The sequence below is a fragment of the Xiphophorus maculatus genome, chromosome 11, assembly GCF_002775205.1.
Source record: "Xiphophorus maculatus strain JP 163 A chromosome 11, X_maculatus-5.0-male, whole genome shotgun sequence".
In the NCBI taxonomy this organism is placed as follows: domain Eukaryota; kingdom Metazoa; phylum Chordata; class Actinopteri; order Cyprinodontiformes; family Poeciliidae; genus Xiphophorus; species Xiphophorus maculatus.
In genome coordinates, this window is record NC_036453.1 from 21,942,728 (window position 1) to 21,959,164 (window position 16,437).

At 39.0% G+C, this 16,437-nt stretch overlaps 1 protein-coding gene across 1 annotated transcript; it reads left to right on the forward strand.

The window, feature by feature from the left end:
- The first annotated feature begins 524 nt into the window (after positions 1-524).
- Positions 525-11,893, forward strand: nufip2 (NUFIP2, FMR1 interacting protein 2). Its single transcript, XM_014471621.2, has 4 exons — positions 525-953; positions 3,149-4,831; positions 6,489-6,521; positions 6,876-11,893. Exons 1-4 carry the CDS (start codon positions 803-805, stop codon positions 6,926-6,928), a joined length of 1,920 nt encoding a protein of 639 aa, XP_014327107.1. The 5' UTR covers positions 525-802; the 3' UTR covers positions 6,929-11,893.
- The last annotated feature ends 4,544 nt before the right edge of the window (positions 11,894-16,437 follow it).

The window sequence follows — 16,437 nt, forward strand, 5'->3', positions numbered from 1 at the left end:
TACTTTAAGCTTTTTGAACATAATGAATTTAATTCAAATTGTATTAGTTTTCACACTTATTTATTTATAATTATAAATATTTAAGCTTTGTAATTAAAACATTTGTTATCCTAGATATACATAACAACAGACGGGTTTTATTTCAATTGTCAGATTAAAATATTAATTTAACCACTAATTAGTTTGTTGAACTGTGGACTTCGCTTTTCAGCGTTTATTGTCTAAACAGATTCTTTTAATTGTATCCAAATATTTTTTGCAACACTTTTTCCAATATAATCCCCCACCGCCTCCCGTGTCAATTTTGTGTTTAAACAACATCTTATGAGATTATCAGTATCAATATGCTGCCTTTCCATTTTAGGAGAGGGGCTGTTCTCGACGTGACCCTCCACCAAAGTGTGTCCACTGGCTGGAGACGTGGCAGCGCCTCGGGTCATATGATTTTTGGCTCTTACACGAACCCCACCCCGATCCTTCTCCACACTGAAAAAGATTCCCAAATATATGTCGCTCTTTATTATCACGAATAATGACAATTTAAACAGCTGCACAAAGAAAGTCTTGCAACAACAACAACAACAAAAAAATCCCGTGCGATCATCTACATAAATTCTACACATGGATTTTTTTAGGAGCTGTGACCATCCAAAAACAGAGCCATTTTTAGCCATTTACTGCTGACGTTTACAGAAGCTTCAAATAGCTTCCGTTTCACTCTGGCAGTGATTGGACTGTCCTGTGCCGTGCAGTGAGCTAACGCGCTGACTGTGGGAGCACAAGCCCGACATTCTTCACTTCAATGGAGGAACAGCCCAAAGATCGGGCACAAGACAGGCAGCAGCACCACCACAACGGAGAGGACCGGAGCTCCATCCAGCGCACGGCGTGTCTGAAACATGATCAGAGCCAGTTCCAGTGCCAGCATCAGGAAACGCAGGCGAAGAAAACAGGTTGGGCCATCCGGAAAAGTTGGCTAATGTCAGCGAGCCGACTAGCATTTGCTAACTAACGTGATTGGGGCTTAGACTGCTAGCTAGCGCTTTGGCGTTAACACGAATGACAATAAAAGCTGTTGAGTAGTTCGACCGTCGGGTACGTTCAGACAAGAGCCCTGAAGTTGTGTTAGCAGGCATGCTAGCTGACGTAGCGTGACAGTTGTTGCTGCCGCTGGTGGTTTTGACACATCGGGGATTGACCTTGTACACCGGCTTCACCACCCAGTTTTCTTCTCGCTAATATAACCGGAGGGATCCGTGAACTACCCCTCCTGGTTCCGCCGTGTTCTCAAATCCCCGCTGGTCTTTCAAACGACCCAAAGTTTGATGTGTTTGACTCCAGCATGTCCGCATCCAGCTTAGGAAACAACACCGGCTCCGCTGGAATTTTCTCTGCTGCCATTTCCTGTCGGCCATGTTAGAATATCAGCGCGAGCTAACGCCACACTTTACCCGGCTAGTTGGAGAACGGCGTAAAAAGTCCGAGGCTTTCCCCCCCTCATTTGAAACTCTTTTACTTTCTTCTTCTAGCAACTGTTTGGTGGAAATGACATGACGAGCAACTGTTGTGAGCTTGCAGGTTGGTCTTGGTTAGCTAGCGTTAGCCGTCTGGCCTGACTGGGCCCTTTGCGTGTTGTTTGGTCAGCATGAAGCCACGCAGCTGAACTGGTAGCATCGAAAATACAGTAGCTGGCAGTCACTTTTACTTGCATATGTTTACTAAAAAGCAAACAACTGCGTCTGGGGCCGGGTGGTTTAGCTACATACAGAATCCCATGTGTGCAATGCCAACAAACATCAGGGTGGAGAAACACTATGTAGTGGGAAGTCCCATGTTGACACAGCAGTTCTCTTGTATCTGAGCAATTCTAAGGCCCAGTCAGTTTTCACTGTGAATCTATATTTATATTTTAAATATAGCTATGGGGTTTACCTTCCTGCACTTGCTCTTGAAGTGCATCAAATTTGAAGCTACATAACAGGCTACATGCTATTTCAAATGTAAAAAAAAAATCTTTATGCCTTTTTATAATAACTGCAAATCAAACCTTTTTGAAATCTTTTTCAGATGTGTCTTAATTGTTGTTTTAGATCATACTGCTGGATAAATATAGTTTTCTGTGACTATGGAAATGTTTAATCTTTCATTTATTTTCTGCCCTACAGATTTCATTTAGGCTGCTTTTACCATTGCATAAACACATTGACATGTACTATTCTTTTGGCTCCACAAAAGAATGGGTTTTTTATTATTTTCATTTTTAACACAAAATAAAACCATTTTGTGCTAAAACAGTCAATACATATCATGTGCTAAAACCACGAAGTACTAAATTATTTTTCCTTAGATTTAGGTGTCTTTGAAAATCATCGTGGTAAATGTAGAAAAATGGCTCAAATCACTCTTATTATATATAACTTCTAAAATATTTTTATATTCCAAGGTATGATTAATTTAGGGGAAAAACTTAATCTTAGAGAATTTACACAAACATTTACAACAGAGTTCTTATTTTTCTGCCTTTTTTAAAAAAAACAGAAGTTATCAACTTTCCTATTGCTGCCAGCATAATTAAGGAATTTGATCATTTTAGTTACAAAATATTACGTTGTTTTTTATTTGTGTATGGATTTTGAGATTAACCATATGCAAATATAGAACAAACGCCTGCTAGTTTTGGTAATCCTCAATCAACAACATATTCATTGTGCTTGCTTTGACTCAGGTTACTCTTCAACCTTTACACCATCAGAATAGTGGGGAAAAAAACTCAATATTTTAGTGATGTTCCTTGCTTAGTATCACACTATTTCCTTTTTTTGGCGGAGGACGTTCTGATTCTTGTTGAACCATGCGGACCTAATGAAAATTGTCAAAGTTGATACAGGTTGCCACAAGGCTTGTGTGAACGACAACTCACCTTTACACCCCTTAAAAAAAAGGAAAAAATGGTACAAAATAGAGCTACACTTAAGATGTTTGTTTTTTACTAATTCTTGAGATGAAGTCAGGAAAATGTGACTTTAATAGTATTCTGGATTCGTATCGTAATGTTGTCTTCTAATACAAAAACAACCAAAGCTAGAAAGGTAAAGAAGAAATGATCAGTGCTCCATTTCCGTTTAACTGATTTTGTTTTTCCTTGCAGGCAGTAAAAATGTAATCATCAACGACGAGGAGGGGGAGAAAAATCCACACCTGCCCTACACTGTTGGTATGTCCCATTCCTCCAGCAGCAATGGTAATAGACACATAAGTAACTCAAATGTGAAGCAGAAAGGGCCACAGAAGCACTACATTTCTGTTCAGAAAGTGAGCAGCAAATTCTCTGAGCATAAGAAGAATATGGACTTAAAAAATGACAAGGAGAAGGCGCTGGATTTGAGTCATTATGAGATTCAGCCTTCAAACAAGAAAGACTCTGCTTTGCTTCAGAACGGGCTTGTGAATTGTGGCCTCATCACTAACGGCTATTCCAGTAAGGACAATGACGGAAGCGGCTCTGAAGGCGGATATACCACCCCGAAGAAACGAAAGAGCAGATGCGGCAACACCAAGAGTGCCGATAATGTGACGAAAGACAAAGAGAGAGACATGCAGCCCCGCAACACTACGCCGGGAGCCTCGAGTGTCGAGACGCCCGAGAAAGGAACAGCGTCTAGACTCGACGGCTTCCGGTCCAGCTACAAAGCAGAAGCTCAGACGACGGCTAAACGGGCCGTCGCATCAGAGACTTCAGTCGCCGAACCTCAGAGGAAAACCTCTGAAGGTAAAGCAGCTGGCACGTTTGGTAAGAAAGCAGAGGAAAAGCACAAGGGCAAGCTTTCCTCACCTTCAAAAGAGGACTCGTGGACTTTGTTCAAGCCCCCTCCTGTATTTCCTGTGGACAATAGCAGTGCTAAAATAGTTCCCAAGATCAGTTATGCAAGCAAAGTAAAAGAGAACCTCAATAAAGTAGCTCAAGGCGGAGGAGAGGCAGCACCTCCTCCTGTGAGACTGTCCCAGGTCCCCATGTCTGCTATGAAAACTATCACCTCGGCTAGCTTTACTAACGGTCCTGTTCCTGGGAATGGGAACGGCTGCCCGTCCGTGGGCACCTTCTTTGCTCCTGCTGCTAGTTGTGTTCAATCAGCCCCGTCTGTCCCAAGTGGCGAGAATGTAGCATCTTCTTTGGAAAGTAGCTGTAGCTCTACGACGAGTCCCGTAGACGGCGAGGCGAGCGAGCTCAGAAAGTGTACTGTTTTAATCTACCCTTTAAATATGCAACCCGTGCTCCCGAGCGCTCGCCACCTCGACCCACCGGCTGCTCAGACAAATCAGAAAGCCCTGGGGGACATCTTCCAGAACCAGTGGGGGCTCTCCTTCATCAACGAGCCCAACCCGGCCCTCGACGGAGGGAACGGGTTCGTGCCTGCCGAGGACCAGACTTCTGTGACTTCTCACAACGGGAGTCAGGCTGTCCCAGCCAAGGTTGCCCAGCCCCTCTTTGACATTAGCCCATTTCTAGAAGCCGAAGCTTTTTCTCAAGAAGCGGAGAAAAGGACTTGTGCCCCCTGCCAAGTATCCAGTGTTTGCTCTCCTGCCAGCACGGCGAGCGAGGAGGAGACCAAGCTGCAGCCAAGTGTTCAGGCAAAGACGAAAGTGGAGCTGAAGGGAGTGGGTTCTTCTCTGCTGGCCCCCAGTAAAGACAACGGTGCTAAGCCTGCAGTGGGCCAGCAGACCACTGTGCTGTTCGGTTCCTCTAAAGAACAGATCCACCCAAAAGACGTTGGCAGGAGGTCCAGCTGGGGTTCCTTTGACCTTAAAGCTGCCGTCACCTATCACACTAAAGGTAACTTTCACTCTCTGCTCTGGGCAGACACGCGTTTCATCTAGGGGGTGGGCGATATGGACTTAAACTTTTATCGCAATATTTTGTGGTAGTATTGTGAGAATAAACTTATACTAGAAAAAACTATTATCCTTTTTAGGTTACTATATGGCTGTGAATGCATGGCACAGCATTTGTAGCTATACAAACATAAACACTGTTCATGAAAAATATTTCTATTTACAAGCTTCTTCAAGATGCTACTTAGTTAAATAAGTTACATTTATATCACTAAGCTGCACACAGTAACTGCATATAATTCTATTTTTGAATTCACATTTATTTATTCATACTCTTGTGAAACAACTATTGACGAAAATAGTAAATATAACATTTCCGATGATACCGTCAGTTTTGTTATTTATCATCACTAGCTGAAATTTGTTGCAACAATGATAAATCAAAATTCTTCTAAGAAATTTATCACGATAAACAATATGTCCTCCCATAGTTTCACCCATTAGCTGTAAAGTGCGTCTTCATTTGTTGACTCTTTAAAAAGTCTTTAAGAACTTTAAGATGATCATGGTTCCTGTATGGAGAACAAAGAAATGTGATCTTAGTCATTTCTAAGTGAATTTCAAGTTTTAAGAGAGGAAAGTTACTTTGGAAATTACCTTATTCTGCTCAAAGATTTATTAGAATTTCTTAGAATGCACTTGGAAAGAAAAGTCTGTAAATGTATCTTATATTTTGAATGTGTTTTGATGTTTGTCAGATTAATGGTAGTTTTTGAAAATAATTTTAACTAGACATTAAGCATGCTTTTTATTACGCTCACACAAAGCTCAATGAATATCTGTCTGCGTATATTTAATCTGTATGTCTCACTTAGTGAATTGAGTTATTGAATTCTTTTCAATTACTTTCTAATTCATTGACAGGATCTGCACCTGTATTAAAACAGATTTAGTAAAGTTCTGACCTGGAGATGAATTCCCATACAAGTTTTTTCTCCCTAAAATATTATTTCAAAATAAGTTAAACCTTTCTATGAGATTGGAAAATGCTCTTGTCATTAAATCATTCTGTTATTGAGACATTGTTGGAGCTGTGGGAATCGTTTGTTGTAAATGTAGGATGTTTCACTGTGAGAGAGAGAGAGGCGTTGGTGTTGCACAGCTCCACAGTTAAACAGGATTTGACCAATATTTCAAAGCAACGACAAAATGATTTATTTTTAACTCTTTAGCTTCTTATTAGTTGTCACCATGGCTACCATCACTTTACAGAGAATTGTGACTTTTACCTTTTTGAATATGAAACTTAAAGATTACCAATGTTTTGTTATCCACTCTGTCCCATAATGCACAAAATTGGACTCTTGCTTTTAAAATATTTTTAATGATTTTAAAAAATATATATATAAATGAATCAAATAAGGTAATTTTGCTTTAATAGGTTCAGCTTTAACGTTCTATTGTTTGGCAACAGGAATGAACAGCCCACATGGATAAGAGCTTGTTAATGGGTACTTTAGTTTTCATCAAAAACTTCCACACCAAAGAGTGTTGTCAGAATGACCATACATGTGATTGTACTGTTCTATTGCTTGGCTTTTATATTTATAAAAAACTTTTTGGGGCTATGAACTGATGTTCCTTTTCTCCTTGAACAGAAATGGAATCCATTTTCAACTTGCAAAAACAAGGTAAGGGAACCATTTTTCTATCCTCACTTGTTTTTCTTCTTTTTTCTTTTGATTGCTACAAAAAACACTTCAGTGGATGAGTAGCTGTGTAGCATCACATGATGGTGATCTGATTTGTTATAACTCAACAGTAATCCTAATCAAAACCCCTGTTGAAATGATGAGTGTAATCCATATCCTGCTGGTGAATGGCTCTGTAGTCGAGCCAGCTGGCAGCGCAGACTGTTACAACACCAAATGTTTTCAATGTTATTGGCAGTTCTACAAACAATGATTGTGAAATGTATTTACATTATGATCATTTGTATAATTCTGTTGTTGTGTTTCTGACTGTCTGCCTCTTCTCTGCTGTAGATCCAAAAAGAATAGTGTTTTACAATGAGACCAAGGACGGACCTGATCAGTGACGTAGATCATCTCCAGTGCTTACTGTCTTCTCCTCTGGGTGCTGCAGTTATCTACCTTGGAAAAAGTAAAAAAAAATTTAAAAAATCCTGTCGGATAAAGTGACAACTGTGAAAACACTGATGGCTAAGCATGATTTTCCTTGGAAACTCGGGTTTATTGAAACTTTTTTTTTTTCCTTTGGGAGCGCACCAGACAAAACACACACACACACGCAGACACACTCTGGATGGACATTAAAAAGGAGTTGATCGGTGCCTCTCCAACACGATGAATGGACCTTAACGACTTCTAGCTGTGGTAGTCCTCGTCTCATGGCTTTTAAGGGATAATGTTCGGGAGTTCACCAAGGCAGGTGTCCCGGACCGCACCTCCTTAAGCCTTTATCCTGTCGAACTGTTGGGATGCCTCCGTCGGTTTCTTTCTTCACTCATTCAAATGAGTTCACTGTAGATACGTTGGGCGTTCCACACACAGATCTGCGCTTGAATTAGTGGTGAAGGAAAGGAGACGATTGTTAACGAAATGCCTTCTGAATTGTAGAGTAAAGGTGTTTTGCAATCCTGTTAAGGCGGCAGTGGACTTTTGTGAGGCTCCATCCGGGAAGGGAGAATCTTGTCTTAAAACTCTATAGAGAAAAAATACTACTCAGAGCCCTGAAATTTTCTATGGACCGCAGTTGTTTTTATGCTGTTTCAGCTGACCTAACACAAGTATTATTTGCATCGCTGTTGGGCCCCAGAGCTAAGGTACTGAAGTGCCGAATTTGAAGGAAAGCCACGCCCCTTTACGACGTTTGTTCAGTTGGTGTGCTGAAAGGTTTTAACATCGGGTCTCCGTTAATCTGTTTCTGTTGAAGCCTTCGCTACATTTCACTTTAGACGGTCATAAATTATCACAAAGTTTCTTTAAATTCAAAATCATGCACGCTTTTTTTTTTTTTTTTTTCCAGAGTTTAAGAACAAACAAGTATTGCTTCTGATTGGCTGTTCTGTTTTATTCAGCTGCAACACTCAGGATATCTCTACAAACATTTTCTGTTCAGTTAAAGAAAAATGTTTCATTTTACATTTGTTTTCCTAGCATGTTTTTTTTTTTTCACTCAATGACTTTTTGTTTTTTAATTCCTTCATTTGCCCCCATGTTTACTGGTATACTTGAGTCCCTTTTCATTGCCACAGAAACACAATAACTCATTTATCGCAACTTTCATCTTAGGTCTCAAACTAACCGCTTTGTCAAAAAAAAGAGAGAAAACTCAGAACGTTCGAAGGAGGTCTTCAAAGTTTTCACAAGCCGGTGTGCAATACCTCCATGGAAAATGAGTTTTGTTGAGTTACAAAATCCTCATCGGAGGTTCTTACGTAGCCTGCAGTTTAGTTTTTCAAATCTATTTCGGTTGCATTTACTCTTTTGTTGCACATTTTGTTTCTTCACTTGTAAGGTCTGACTACATCTAGTGATTCTAGGAGATGGATTGGGTCAGCGGGGACATCTCCAGAAAAGGACGTCACAAAGGAGCTGAAAGTGGGGAAAGTGGGTGGGCTTGGGGGGTCCTGTTGTCTAGAAAATCTAATTTGGTTTAATTGTGAATTAATAGCACTTTATGTTAACAAATTACCTTTATCTTAACTAGAGAAAATTTATATGTAACACTAGAAATACTCCTTAAAAGAATGGCTCTGGGCTGTTACTTTTCAGAAAAAAAAAATATATATATATAGTTGCTAAATACAGAATTATTAAATATAACTCAGGTAGTGTTGATGAAGCCATGAGTATATTCAATGTTTTCTTTCTTTTTCTTTTTGCCAATTGGCCCCTGTCATGTAATGTTGTCATACTGGAAATGCTGAATTGGAGTCCTACTGCTGTCTCATGCGATATTCTGAAAACACACCAAATAACTTACCTTTGACTAAGGATGTCAGTTCCACTTTGGGCTCTTGTTGTGGGATTTTAACTGCTTAGAAAGCACATTGCATCTCCGCTCTGTTTTCTTTGGCTGTAACAGTAATCATCTGCTGGTTCATTTCTGCCTCCTGTGTTTTCTTCCTACCCTCCTAACAGGCTTGAGTGCTTCTTCCCACCGTTTCCTCAGCAGAATGTGGAATTTAGTGTTCAAGTTGGATTCCCATTTTACTTCCATACCCAGATTTAGTTTTTTTTTGTTTTGTGCGTCCGACGTCCATCTTGTCTGGGCCTGTATCAAAATGCAACACAGTTGTGAAAGGATGCATCAGAAAGTACTCTCCAGTAGCAGCACTGCCCCTCTCCCACCTGTTGCTGCATACTGCTGGTCAATTAGTAGAAAGCCGGGGCTTACACTCACAAGAACAGACAGGAAAGAGGGCGAGGAGAGGGGGGAAGACATGCGGCAAAGGTTGTCGGGACCGGGAGCCGAATCCGCGACGTCCGCGTCGAGGACTAAGGCCTCCAAACGTGGGGCATGCTAACCCCCTGCGCCACCACAGCACGCCCCAAAATTGATCTTTTTAAACAGGCAGTTTTTAAACGAGAATAGAATTTCTGGTTTTAAATTGAAGCCATTTTTTGTTTTGTTGTTGTTTTTGGAGGGTGGGGGGTTTCTGCCTGAATACCATGCCGTGATGTGAAGCTCATAGCGGCCCATACATGATGCTGCTCTCCTAGTGAGGACGACTGAATCTACTCTAACAAAAAACCAAACAAAGAAAATTGCAATTGAGGCGTGTTTAATCCGGTAGCATTACTTTGTGTGTGTTTTTATTATTATTATTATTTTTGTAACTCTCAGCTTGCTACAGTTTTAATTTAATCTGACTGCACATAAATCCCTGGGCAAATGAACACAATCAGGTTGACGCTAAATTGTTCAGACTGAATCTATTAAAAATTGTGCAGATTTTTCTTGGCATAAATGTGGGTAAGCAGGGTGACGGAAAGTGTTTTTACTATAGTACAATAAATTGACCCCTTTTTGTTTCTTCTTCTCTCCCTCCCCCTGCTTGTTTGAAGAAGACTGCATTGGTTTGGGGGAAATCAGAGCTGCTGTTTCTAGCATTGTAACCTGCTAACCAAAAAAAAAAAACAGGTTCCTACAATGGAGTAGATGGTTAATCAGTAATTATAAAAAGGAGGGGTGGAGAGTGAGGGGTTGGGGTGGGGAATCCACTGCCGGCACGTTGAGATAGAAAAAACATAATCATGTGGAGTTTCTGTTTCCTTCCCCTCCCCCTCAGGATGTGCAATCACCTCTAGGATGCTGATGCAGGCTTCCAGGTTGAGTGGCTTGATGTTGGTTGGTTGGTGTGTGTGAGCTGCAAGTTCTTCCTATTATATGCAAGTTTCTCTTATATTAAAAAAAAAAAAAAAGTCCCCCCTCCTTCCTTTGGGTGTATTTCGTTCAGGTGCCTGTGTGAGGGGAAGGCCTGGGGAGGGAGGAGAAAAACTACAGCAATTTTGATTGTTTAAATTCTGCTTCCAGCATATATCTGTGCCATTTTTTTTTCATTTCTGTGTAAAAAAAGAAAAAAGTGCAAGTTTTTGTTACAGTTTTCTTCTGGCTAATATCTTTATTTCTCCAACATAGCCACAGCTGATTGAGCATTTATTCTTGCTTTTTTTAAATGTGTTTTTTTTTTTTTTTTTTTATTCATGGCTTATGTTCATATTTCTGCAACTTGAAGCCAAAATCACTGCGAATGGTGACAGATTGCTGTCTGCTGATGCGTACCAGATCTCTATCAAATTAATGTCTAAAGTAGCAAATGATTCATTTGGACTCATTTTAACAAGTTAATATTTTAACATGTTTTTGAAGATTTTTTTTTTTTTTGAGTTGTAACCTTACTTATCCGTAGATGCACAGTTAAGATGAGACTAAAACGAGTAAATTAAATGGAATCGAGACATTTCGTCTTATTAGATGTTTTTTTTTTTTTTTTTTTTTTAGTTGTTTTGAGGCTAATGTATCCCGTTGTTGCCCCCTTCTAGCACCAATGTGAAAGCTGCGTTTCCCAGCAGGCTTTCTATGCGTTGCTTTTATTGGTTTGTCCAAACACGTTGTGGCGGAATGCGGAGCGTTGAAATACACTGCATCTAGAGTTTCTTGTAATATATTTTTGATTTGTGACGCCATTGATCTCAATTGTTTTAAGAGGCTAATGTGCAGTTCTGGATCTCTGGATCTGCTTTTGCCAAAGGTACACTACTTAGATATCGAGCGAGAAGAGAAAGGTGGGGAGGGTGTAGCGGATGATGTCAGAGCCAAGCTTCCTGACGACCTGCTGAGTTCAGAGAGTCTTTCTCTTTTCTTTTCATATGTGAACAAAAATCACTTGTGTAGCAGCTGAATGTCACTTTGAGAACATTGTTATACTGAGTGTGAGCGAGAACTCTTAAAGGGGAAAACAACTACCGAAAGTGCTGCTTTTTTTTTTTTTTTTTCCCTTCTCCCCCATTGGTCATCTGTAATGGGAAAGACTGAACGTGGTGTTTGTACTCTGATTAAAATTGTCCCTCTTTTATGATGTCATTTTCTCATACATGTTTTTTTTTTTTTGGTTAATTTTTAATTTTGGGGCTTTTTTTTATTCAGAGCAAAGCAAAGGGTGCTGTTTCAGATTCCAAGTAAAGTGAACAAACGAGGATTCAATCACAGAGGGAGACGCAGGCTGGATGTTCGTTTTCTGTCGTTCCCTCTAACGTTTTTGGGTTTTTTTCCCCTTTCCCCATCTTTGTGCCCCTGAAGGCAACAGCATTTCTTTCTCAAATGTCTTACAAGTTGGCATTTCTGTTTTTAAATGAATTCTGATTATTTAATTTCTTTTATTTTGAATTTAACAAGTGTCACTTTTTTTTAAAAAGCATGATAATAACCCTCAAATTCCGAACAATGTAATAGTCAATTTAAAAATTAAAAAAAAAAAAAAAATCCCGTGTTCACTGTTTTAGTTTCCATTAAAATGTCAAATTTTGATCATGAATCTGATGTTTTGTCATTTCTGTTCTTGGCACCACACTGGATCACTTCTTCTGAATTGAATGAACATCTACAGCTCTGATTAGAAATTCATATAGACTCACCGATTGTATAAAACTGCATCATTTTAACAATTGCATTGGTTAAAAATTGGTTATCTGCAAAAAAATTATTTTAACATTAATAAAAAACAAATCTGTTTGAAACCTAAGCTGTGTTGAGTGTGTGGCTTTTAAACGTGCATTTCAGATGACGTACAAACGCAGTGCTGTGATATTTGACTCAGGACTCAGGAGGTTGCCTACAATAAATATTTTAAGAGGATATGTTTTGTTAAAACGTTATGATAGACCAGCAAAATTCTGTATATTTGGAATGCGAGATAAAAATTATTGATTTACAAATAAAAATAGGAAATGTAGTGTTTACTGGTTTAGTCACCTTTTGATAACTGGAATGTTATTCAGCAATGGTATAAATTTGCTTAAAAGCTTTTTTTGTGTGTCAAAAGCAAACTATTTATCCATTCATTAAACTTGGCCAAATACAGCAAACTCTTTTAAAAAGAGTGGCCTGAAACTTGTTTCTGAGAATGAGAAATTTCTCAAAAATGCTTAAAAATGAATAAATTGTTTGGCTTCCTTTTGAAAATTCAAACATATGGGACGTGCCAAGACCCTCCTCCTGGATCTGATTGGTTGTTTCTAACAGGGAGCGATATATTTCTGCAGATGGGGGAGGAGCACAGAGAGGAGGCAGAGAAGCTGGACTTGTGTTTGTTTTTCACAGGTGTCTCAAACTGCACTGTCACGAGTCACAAATATGGAAATGACATTGTAAAGTTACATGTTGCGACTTGCATGAAGTGAAAGAGCTCTGGAGATGCTAACCAGAAGTGAGAGGATTTTATAACTTTGGGTGCTTTGCCGGGGAGGAAATATTTTATGTGTTTTTATGACATTTATCATCTGCTAAAGAGTAAAAAAAGAAAATCAGATGTATTTCACAACTCATTGGCTCAGCCTGGAGCTATTTTTGCTCTCGTCTTTATTGTAAGCCTCTAACACAATAAAGGAAGGAAAGCTTGGGGTAGATCAAAGTCATAAACTGCTCTGCTACAGGGGGTAAAACAGAGGCTGCTAGAAGTTGCTCCAACAGTCTAAAAGGTCAGTCTGATTTGACACTCTACACTATAACTCTTGTTCATATGTTGGATCCATCTCATTTGTTCCTCTTCTCATTAGAGAACAAAATAATTCAAATCTACAAAAAATAATGCAGCATATTCTGTTCGTCTGTCCACACATTCAATTGAAAGAGCAACAACAATGTTATTCTGGCTTTAAATATGGTGTTCAGCGTATCAGTGCTTGTTTTGAAAATATTCTTCTGGTTCTAGTGGTCTTTATTTGATAGTAGTCGCACAGGGAGGCGGGTTGTGAGAGACGGGGAAAATATGCGGCATTTGGGTCATCTTGTCGGGACTCGAACCTTTGACGGCCGCAACGAGGACTGAGACCTCGCGCATTTTACCCCTGCGCTACTTTTCACAATTATTAAAGGAGATTGATGCTGGATTCAGATTCCTCCTTCACTCCAACCAGATTCAGGAGACAAATTAGCGTCTCAGCTCCAACGTTTCTCAAATCTGAAATGCTCCCTGATTTTTTATTTATTTTTTTCTTTCTTTTTTTTTTTTTTTTTTTTTTTTGGTCAGTGTTGTACGAGGAAGACGGCAAATTATTGGACCAAACTGAACGGACTTTGTAGTGTAGCTTTTCTAAAGCGCTTTGTCATCATACGGAGTCATGATAGTCTGATTCTTGGTCAAGGACGCCCCCTTGTGGTTCAAGATTTAAAACTGCCTGTTCTAATCACTCGGGTAAAAGTTATGGCTTCAGAGCAAAATAATATTTCACCACTAGCCAGTAAGTTAGATCGAATATAACTCAGCACTGACATTTGCCACTAACCAATATTTCATGTTTTCAGCATAATTTAAAGATTTGGGTCCTGCAGAAAATCTAAAGAGGGAGAATTGCAACTCAGTGTAAAAAAAAAAGAAAGAAAGAAAAAGGGATAAACATCCAATATTTTTATGCTTTTATTCAATGTTTGTTCAACATCTAGAGAATATTAGTGTACGTATTCATAATGTTTTGCTGCTGGATCATATCGGGTAGTTTGGCACAGTCTCCCCCTGCTGGACAATGATTTAATACACACTGAATCACAATTTGGGGTGTGTGTGAGACAATATGAGCACAGTTCAAATAATTTAGAATTATGAAGTCTTTCCATCTGTTTCCATTTTATCTTAGTAAAATAACTTTAAACAGGAAACAGTGTTAAATCAGAGTCTGATTTTTTAGTCTATGTAATTTAGCTACTAGCTGAGTATAAATTTTACCCGATTTTCATTTTTTCTTTTTGCCACTAACCAATATAAACACATCGATGGCACCTTTGCTGTGCTACAGTACAGGACTGGTGATGGGAGTGCAAGACGTCTGAGTGCTGCATTGACCCTGGAAGCGTATTTTTCTCCCCTTTACCACATCCACGCGTGTGTGTACACACATTTTCCACTCGTTCCGTACAACTGAGCTGGTTGTTTACCGTCACCCCCTCAAATTCACCTTGATTGCTGTGCACTTCACCGAGGCCACATGAGGCTTGATGCACTCACGCTCCGAGAAATTGTCCAGTGTGGGAAGGTCGGTAAAAGGTTTGATCTCTGAATCAACAATTTGAGGAGATTCGGAACAAGATGGCGGAGTCCTCACTCCGGGGCGGCTGCGGCGAGGCTGAGCTCAGGGTGACCTTTTCAGCTAAAAGTAAGTCACAATGAGAGAAAACAGTGGTGTATAAAATAAAACAATTATGGTAAAGTCTACAAACGTTCCCCTGTTTATTACTTGGATAAAATATTATATGCTGCCGTTAGTGTCACACCATCAGCATAAATCACTTTAGTGGGATTTTAGGATAACTTAAACCCAACTTGGAACAGAGGCATAACTGGAGTAAAAGTAAAAATTAGCTGGAAAGAAATTACCTGAGTAAAAAAAACGTATCTGGTAAAAAGGCTACTCCAAGTACAGAGTGACTGATCAAAACATCAATTATTTGGTTTTTTAACCCTGTCATGCATAGTGGTCACTACAGTGGACAGCTATCTAAAAGCCATTTTCTTGTGCTTCCTGTGGATTTTTATGTTATAAATGCACACAGACCACTGAAGTGGACACTAATGCATCATAAAATATACCATCAACTACTGGCCATCAGCTGCAAATGCAAGAAATTATTTTTGTTAAATACAATATGGCCGACAGACAAAAAAGCATGAGAACCGACCCGGTCCCTCCTTCTACTGTAGACGACTCTTGCAAGTAAAAAAAATATTGTGACATCAGATAACCCCTAAGGAACAATACTACTGATGTATTTTTCAAATAACAACTTTGTATTTGGACAAAATTACAATTGATCACATAAAAAAATAAAATAAAATAAATTATTTTTACAAAAAAAATTTCCTACCTTTTTTTATGCCTTAAGAAAAAAAAAAATTAAATGGAAAAATAATTCTGACACAAAGGATCATAATTCATGCATGAAAGGGTTAAAATGACATCATCAGGATGGGCCAAAATATAAAGTTGTGTGAAATCTTTGGTATTTTAAGGACCGACTTAACCAGACAGAAAAAAACAAACAAATCTAAAATCAATTTCTTTAAATATAACATTTAAGAATTTTTTACAAAATAACAGCAGGAGTGTGTCTGTGTCTGTGTCTGGTTAAAACATGTTTGTTCTTCATTCAGTAAAGTCACAAAAGTTTTACTCGAGTAAGAGTAGTGACATGATGAAATAATGAAATTACTCAAGAAAAAGTAAAAAGTACAGCACGGTAAAGATATCCCTAAAAGTAACATTTCCCTAAATGTTACTAAAGTTAATATATCCAAGTAAATGTAACTTCCAGGACTGCTCTGTATTTAGCTCCATGCATCTTATCAGCTCTGCTCAGCTTCCATCAGTTTTCTGAAGAAAAGCATTCCCACTGCATAATGCTGCCACCACCCTGTTTTCTGGTGTGGATGGTGTTTCCAGAGTACAGAGCAGTGTTTTGTATGCAGGCGGACAGGTTACATTTTGATCTCGTCTTACAAGAGGATCTTCTCCAAACCCTCTAAATAAGACTTCCTCTCTGCAGCTTCTCCATAGTTACCATGGGAGCACCTGTAACAAAATAAGGATATTATTTTATAACCTAACTCTACTTTAAAAAGCTCCACAACATGCTCCGTAACCTTATTTCCAAGCTCTACCCGTCTTTCTCCTGTGTTCCTTGGTCTTCATAATGCTGTTTGTTCTCCAATGTTCTCTACAGTCATCACAGAACAGCTGGAAATGAGAGTAAAAGGGGCGGATACAGCACTTTAAATATTTTCATATCTGAAATGTTTTAAAACCATGTAATTTTCAATGAATACTGTGTGTTAATTTCTAAAGGTTTCTCCAATGGTTTTATTCCGAA

What these genes read in the sequence shown, in the direction of transcription:
- nufip2 (XM_014471621.2), top strand. Translation starts at nt 803, where the DNA reads ATGGAGGAACAGCCCAAAGATCGGGCACAAGACAGGCAGCAGCACCAC. An exon ending in AACGCAGGCGAAGAAAACAG is followed by an intron (nt 954 to 3,148) that starts GTTGGGCCATCC and finishes TTTTCCTTGCAG; the next exon opens with GCAGTAAAAATGTAATCATC. An exon ending in TTTCAACTTGCAAAAACAAG is followed by an intron (nt 6,522 to 6,875) that starts GTAAGGGAACCA and finishes TCTCTGCTGTAG; the next exon opens with ATCCAAAAAGAATAGTGTTT.